Raw genomic sequence first — 7,715 nt, 5'->3', positions numbered from 1 at the left:
GTCCGCCGCGCTCTTTTTGTTTGCTTTATACGGCTACAACGATACACCGGTTAAGGTATTCTCTGCCCGAACGACGTGAGGAAATTTTTAAACACTCTTGTTTCATCTAGATCGTTGACTGAGGAATCAGCTATTGACCCTACTGTTTTTGAGACCGCCATTTTTCTTCTTCGTTTTCATCATTTCTACCCTTGTTTTCAGGTTTTTTTTGCTCTGATGAGCGGGAAAATAAGCGATTTGCAGTCAGCGAACACGGGGATTATTATACTCGCATTTCTCGAGTCTTCTATTTCTTCGGAATTACTTGAATTTTTTGGTGGTAAATTTTTCTCGCTTTTGAAAAATTGTGGGCTTTGTTTGAAGACTGAATGGATTCTCCATTATCTATACACCTTCGGACATTCATCATAAGACGAATGGTCATGATTGTTGAATTATTGCGACAGAACATAAGGAAATTAGCCGATTCAGCTTTTGTAAAAAATGAGAAACTGTTCAACAATGTAGCAACGAATTCAGAGCTGATGTAGTTTTGGCCCAATGTTCCATTGCACTCAATTGTTACATACTAAGTCTGAACTTTAGACTGGCCAATGGTAATCTGTTAATATAGTTACCACGACAAAACTAAATTTCGTCAGTTACCTTAATGGTAAGTCCCAAAATCCACTTATGAGTTGCATTCTTCTTTAACGACGCAAATGACGCACGAAACATTATCCCCGACGATGCAGCCCAAGAGAGCTTTCAACCAGAATTGCGCCATCTCTTGGCCAACATAAATGTAACAACATTCGATAAAGCTCTGTCGGGCTTCACCAACAGTCGGACGAACAGGCCCACGAAAGAATGCCATGTGCAAAATGTCGAGCTTTTGCAGGATTTTCAGTGAGCTCGAGTTGTTAGTGCATTTTACAATTCTCCTGGCTTACGTTTTCTCATTTCGTATTCATCTAGTTTTACAGACGAAAGTAACGTCCATCTGAACTTTTTAGACCGTCTTACATGACTAGACGACTCGAAGCCGGGCTTCGCTGGGTAATGAGCGTGGTGTAAGGAGATGCTACGATTATTACTCGTACAAATTTAGAACTAACAAATTGACAAGATTTTGCAAATAGCCGATAATGAAGTACATTTGTGTTTATACGACCTTGTATGACCTTAGCATATCACAGAAATGATCAGAAAAGGGTGATGTGGACAGAGTTTGACGTAGCGTTACTCGGACTGTTCGGATTCTTCCGTTAGCGCATGAGCAGCTCCCAAACATTATATTCAAAGTGGTACCGCACTAGTGACTGGCTCACACTTCAGTCGCCCCGAAGAGTCGCCTCAGACAGAATTCCAAGTACATCAGCTGTGCACCGCGAACCGGGTTTTCAGTCCGTCAAGATACCTGATCATGGCCCAGAGAACTAAATTATTCACGGCTTCTTTTAATTGTTTAAAAAACAGTAACAATGCCTACTCAACTTCGCTCAAAAATATGTAAGTACTGCAGTCGGCCTTATCTTTTTTTCTTATGCTGCACGATTAGGGTTTTCTATTTTTTACCATTATATATTTTATAAAGTTATCGTGCAAAAACAGCCGTAATTAGTGTATCTGGAGGTGTAATCCCGGATGATCCAGCAAATTACAGGTCGAATTAGATAACGAACCACAGCCAATCATAAAAAACTTCCACTTAACTATATCTATATGTACACGCGATTACCTAAGCGATTGTATAGGTATACTGTAAGTTCAGCAAGTAGGCTTAACATGTATAGGGTTGCGGGAGATCAGTTATATCTAGATTCTGATGATTATTATTTGTGCAAATGAAAGTACTGCTTGGATGTACCGAACAAAAATGAAAATTTGGAACCAAAGAGTAGTTGGAGCACAAATATTGAAGTAGTTGGTGTAATACCAAATTTAAAATATAATTTTTAACTACCGTTCGCAATTTGTGGAACTTGAACTTTAGCATTTTTGATTTTCTCTCGAGTTCTTGATTTTATTTTATTTACGGTATACGGTAGTATGATACCGAAGAAGATATTTTTTTCCAAAATTTGGAATAAAATCAAATCACACAATTTTTTGCCATACCAAAAATCACTTGTCTGCACCAAAGTGTTACATTTATATTATATTATATATTTTCTGTATTAGATTAGTTTTCAGTTGAAAAATTATCACCTGATAAACTGAAAGCCTCTTTCAGTTGGTGCTTTTTTTTTTAATTTTTAATTATTTGCTGACCAGCTCAACTTTAATTGAACTTCAGCGTTCTCAGATAATAGAATGAAATGCTAGAATCATTGACGCAAACCTTGTATGACATCAAAGGTCACCAGAAGCTTATCGCACAAATTCATTAAAAACTTGTCCAAAGCGGAACTTAATTACATTGTTTTGATATAAATTCTCAAGTATTTCAATACCTTTTCTTATCATGCAGCTCATGGTGGGGTAAGGTCGAGATGGGGCCTCCCGATGCCATCCTTGGTGTGACGGAGGCGTATAAAAGAGATACCAATCCTAAGAAAATCAATTTGGGTGTTGGAGCCTACCGTGACGACGATGGAAAACCTTATGTGCTTCCCAGTGTTCGCAAGGTATTTTCACAACTGTACACTCCAAGCTCTGATACTAGTTTTTCTATGCTAATTATTAAAATATGAATTTTTTAGGCAGAGCAGATCATTGTGTCAAGTGCACTGGATAAAGAATATTCAGCAATCGGTGGAAATCCTGAGTTCTGCAAGCACAGTATTAATTTTGCTCTGGGCGAGAATAATGAAATAGTGAAAAATGGTTTGGTGAGAGTTAAATTTTGATTTCAAATTGCAGACACTAGAGTGTGCGTAGTATCTTACAAAATGATTTTCCATATCAGCTACAAATAACATCCATTCGGTTGTAAAGATGATAGCAAGATTGTTTTTCTGAAGTTTAGCACTTGCGCAAATTTTTCTGTATAATATTCACGTCTTCATTTAACTTGGCAACTCAATGCTGTTTACTTTCTAGAACGCTACAGTACAGGGTATATCTGGAACTGGTTCTCTCCGAATTGGAGCAGCTTATTTGAGCAGCTTTTTCCCTGGTAGTCGGGATATCTACCTACCAGCACCTACATGGGGCAATCACGTGCCACTATTCAAGCACACTGGATTTAATGTAAAGACTTACCGCTATTATGATCCAAAGACTTGTGGATTCGACTTCCAGGGAGCGCTTGAAGACATATCCGTAAGTTCATGATGCCATTTGTTAGCAAATTTGTACATCAAGAGTGGAGCAAATTAGATTGAGCTCATCACTATAATATTTTTGAGCAATTCTTTGGCATTTTTAGATCTGCAACTATATGTTTTTCCGAAAGATTGCTTCAAACCTTCTTCTTGAATATTGCAGATGATTCTACTGTATTATAAGAAATATTAACTTTGTGTTTTAGAAAATTCCTGAAAATACGATAATCCTACTCCATGCTTGTGCCCACAATCCCACCGGTGTTGATCCTAGTGCCGAACAATGGGCTGAAATTTCGCAACTCGTTCAAAAGAAGAGGCTGTTCCCATACTTTGATATGGCTTATCAGGGTTTCGGATCTGGTAAGTTACATGACACTCATCCCATGTTTCGCATAGAGTAGGTCGAGTTCACTTGTATCAATACTGATTAGAGCTGGACATTGATTACATTCTCATTCATCAGTGTCATATCTTCTCATCATCTGTGATATTTATCAGAATCTTCTTCTCATCGCTATATCCATCAGACTTTTAGTATACATCTCACATTGCATTCTATTCTATTTTCAGGTGATGTAGATAAAGATGCACAAGCTGTACGATTGTTCGTCAAAGATGGGCACACTCTCTGCTTGTCCCAATCATATGCCAAAAATATGGGATTATATGGTAAGCGCACAGTGACTCTTTCAGGGTCAGTCTTTGCAAAATGAATTTATGGTCTGTCTTCCTCTGTTCAGGTGAACGTGTCGGTGCATTCTCATTGATTGCATCAAGCAAGGATGAAGCTGCTCGCACGATGTCACAAATCAAAATTTTGATTAGACCGATGTACTCAAATCCACCAATCCATGGCGCGCGTATTGCCAATACAATTTTGTCAGACCCAGCTCTCAAAAAGCAATGGCTTGTCGAACTAAAGGGTATGGCTGACCGCATTATAGGAGTTCGTACACAGCTTCGTGATAATCTTAAAAAAGAAGGATCCAGTCGTGACTGGGCCCATATTACAAACCAAATTGGTATGTTCTGTTTCACGGGACTAACACCTCCTCAGGTATGTTTTCACTCATTAATTCCTATTTGTGCATCACTACACCACACTTGTATTAAACATATTTGGTCTATGTGTAGGTTGAGAAATTGACGAAAGACTTCAGTATTTATCTAACCAAGGATGGCAGAATATCAATGGCTGGGGTTACATCAAAGAACGTGGAATACCTGGCGCATGGCATTCACGAAGTGACAAAGTAGTTTGTAACTTGGTCAAGATTCATAACCAGATGAGATATTTAGAGATTTCCAGCATTTCAAATATACAATGTATAGATAAATTGAGTGGAGTATGGCTACGATATTTACATAATCAAATTGCCCCTTAGCCTGTATGACCATGTGCATTTTAAAAAGAAGCATTTATCTCTGTTTTGGATAAAAATTCAAGTATCACTGCAGGCAGTGTGGTGAAAACAAAAAGATATTTATATACTGTATTATACACATTATTACCATATTTGCAATAAAATTCACATATTTTAATCACATCCGTTGACGTCTTTCATTCTATTTCTCATTCTCTTCCGTTTGGGGGTACAAGAAATTCTGATAATAGTTATGATGTCACTTTTTACTTAGCGATTGAAAATTTTTTAAATTCGGTCATTCTATTGCGACGTCGTAATGTAAGTTCTTGAATGAATAACACGGACGATCAGAATATCCGGAATCGCGCGCGAACAAACATTGAATATTGAATAAATAAAATACTTGTAATAAACCACTTCAATGTTATTATTCTTCGGATACTCAAGTTTATTCAAAGCTAATGATAAAAAACCACGTTATTATTTGGAATACGCTGGGATTATGAAGGTAGGTAATTCGTAATTAAAGCTTTGCCAGTTGTCACTCATTGAAAATATAGTTTGATACTAATTCACTTTGATGACGCTAGTAAAAGCTTCGACTAGTGGCGCTTAGCCACGGCATTTTTTGTCAATAACACGGCATAGATGACCTTCAGATGTTCAGGGGTTGCAAGCGGCTTCTATCAGTTTCTGTGACTGATTTACCGACTGATATCCATAATGCAATTTTAAAAATATTCGAATTGGTAGATAATTGTATCAAGATTCTGCATGACGCAACTATGCGAAATCCCTTGAGGCTAACTATTCTTGTTCATAATATTATTCGATTTTTCCAAGACCAATGATTTTCACTATTAATCAGAAAAACGGTAGCTGAATTTAGGTACCCACTTTACACAAGAAACAGAGAAAAGCCATAATTTCGAAAATCATTTTTCCATCAAATACATACAGGCTGTTCATAAATAATTGTGCCAAGCTCAAGGAGGTGATAAAGTGCACTGAAACAAGTAATCTGAGATGAGTAACCCATGTCCGGAGAAGTCGCGTTCAGGCGCCTCAGGGCATCGCAGGTCGCAGGTCAATCGCCTGATGACCGACAATTATGGTCATTATTTGTAATAATTGTAAACTTAAAAATCAATAAATAATATACCGAACAAATGGACCACCACCTAAACCCTTCGTCTTCTGAATTGTGAGCGTATTACAGCTTTCGAATTGAGGACGCGCGTTGGGTCGCCAATGACCAAGCTTCGTCTATGCTTTTTACCTACGACCTTCGATGCCCTGCAACGCCTGAACGCGACTTCGTCGGACATCGGTTACTTATCTCAGATTACTTGTTTCAGTGCACTTTATCTCCCCCTTGAGTTTTGCACGATTATTTATTAACGTCATGTATGTACTGTTTCTTCCAAAAAAAGAATCTCAAAGTATTGAATGACGAAAAACTAACGAAAATTGCAACAGTCGGAAATCGCCTGACAATAAGCCGAATGGACAAATCCGTTGGAGCATTTGATGGAAACGGAAACAATGTCTAACATACTTTGACGGTTTCCTTTCGTGATGCCCCAAGGGAAGAAGTGTGACTCTGCAAGTTTTGTTACGAGAATGCATATATGACATATGTACGAGGGTTTCGTTTCACCGTTTACATCTACAATAGCTTTCTAAATGATAACTTGAATTATGGAGTTCGTCAATTAATTATTAATCGAAGCTCCGAGTACAAGTTATCAACTCTTCCGTAAAACAGTATTTGTTATTAATAATTCACCGGATGATTCTTGCTCTTTATAGTAACGATGATTGCTGATTTTTAATTATTCAACAAAAAAAAAAAAAAAAACGAAATATATACTTTATAACAGACGAACAACCATCACACTGTTTCGAGTATAAGAGAGCGAAACCACTTCGGAAAATCAAAGGTTCGACTCTATAGGTATTCTCATCAATTGACGCAATGAACGAAATCGATGGCCATGGATATACCCTAGATATACGTATTTTATCTTCACACGTAAAGGCAGATCATTACAAGATTCGTGAATGTGCCAGTGTTACTACTCTGATTTCGATGCCAAGCCCTCGTGTCGCATATTACTTTCAACCCAACCATACCCCATTCGAAAAGATATCATCGACGAATCCTTGTTCGAATGACATTGTGATCTAACGGATAACATGATAATATCGTGTAATGATAGGATATGTTTAATTTTTGCTAATGGATACATATGTATATTTAGAATGGTGTTCAAGTCAATACTCGTGTCGACGCACGTAGCTAATTCCTTTTTTTACATTGCGCTTGATTGGCCATTATTCTATCGATCGGCTGATTGAAAACTTGTTAAATTTACTTCTATAATCGCTTCGATATAATAGATTGAACGTGAAGTCGGTTCGATTTATTTGAATTTTTCAATTCTATGCCACGAGTCTACGCGGTATTTACCTTCGAGGTAAAATCAACCCTCGAATCGTTTCATGATTTCGTGTCGCTTGACGGTGCCTCGTTTCGAGATGAAGCGTAACTACACAACCCACAAGAGAGCTACCTCACGGGGTAAACGCAATGCTGGTTATAGTTGATTTACGTCACGAAGACTATTACGGCGTTCTGGCACGAGATTGCCGCGTGCCCGCTTCACACTTGCTGCTTACATTAGCAATTGAAAAGACCCACGTAATTGCCCAAAGTGGGATCACTTATTTCTATTGTCAATCGACTTTAAGTAACGTAACAGTTGCTTAATGTTGCACGTAGTTCGTTTGGATGTACGCGCGTGCCGCTCGAGCTTACCTATGGCGCTTCAATTTTTGTGGACGGAGTACGGGACGATCCGTATTATCGAACTATTACGTGCTTACGTTTCTCCCGTATTGTCAACAGTTGCGGGAAAATTATGGAAATTAAAACACAAACGATTTCGTTTCACTTAATAATATGCCGCTCATCGGCGGGCAGATGGTCTACATTGTTTCACGAGAAATCGAAATAATTATTTTACCCTGCTGAACTCGTGCCGTTTCCGAGGGTAAAAATTATCATGGCAATACGAAAATATTATAACTTTCG

At 38.1% G+C, this 7,715-nt stretch overlaps 1 protein-coding gene across 1 annotated transcript; it reads left to right on the top strand.

Annotated features, from left to right (window-relative positions):
• Positions 1–1,243: 1,243 nt before the first annotated feature.
• Positions 1,244–4,798, top strand: LOC105692805 (aspartate aminotransferase, mitochondrial). Its single transcript, XM_012412259.4, has 8 exons — positions 1,244–1,491; positions 2,453–2,609; positions 2,685–2,813; positions 3,025–3,246; positions 3,455–3,611; positions 3,822–3,920; positions 3,992–4,308; positions 4,386–4,798. The coding sequence occupies exons 1-8, from the start codon at positions 1,406–1,408 to the stop codon at positions 4,506–4,508; spliced, it is 1,290 nt and encodes a 429-aa protein (XP_012267682.1). The 5' UTR covers positions 1,244–1,405; the 3' UTR covers positions 4,509–4,798.
• Positions 4,799–7,715: the final 2,917 nt, after the last annotated feature.

This window comes from Athalia rosae, chromosome 1 (genome assembly GCF_917208135.1).
Source record: "Athalia rosae chromosome 1, iyAthRosa1.1, whole genome shotgun sequence".
NCBI lineage: Eukaryota > Metazoa > Arthropoda > Insecta > Hymenoptera > Athaliidae > Athalia > Athalia rosae.
This window is presented reverse-complemented; position numbering and strand designations above follow the sequence as displayed.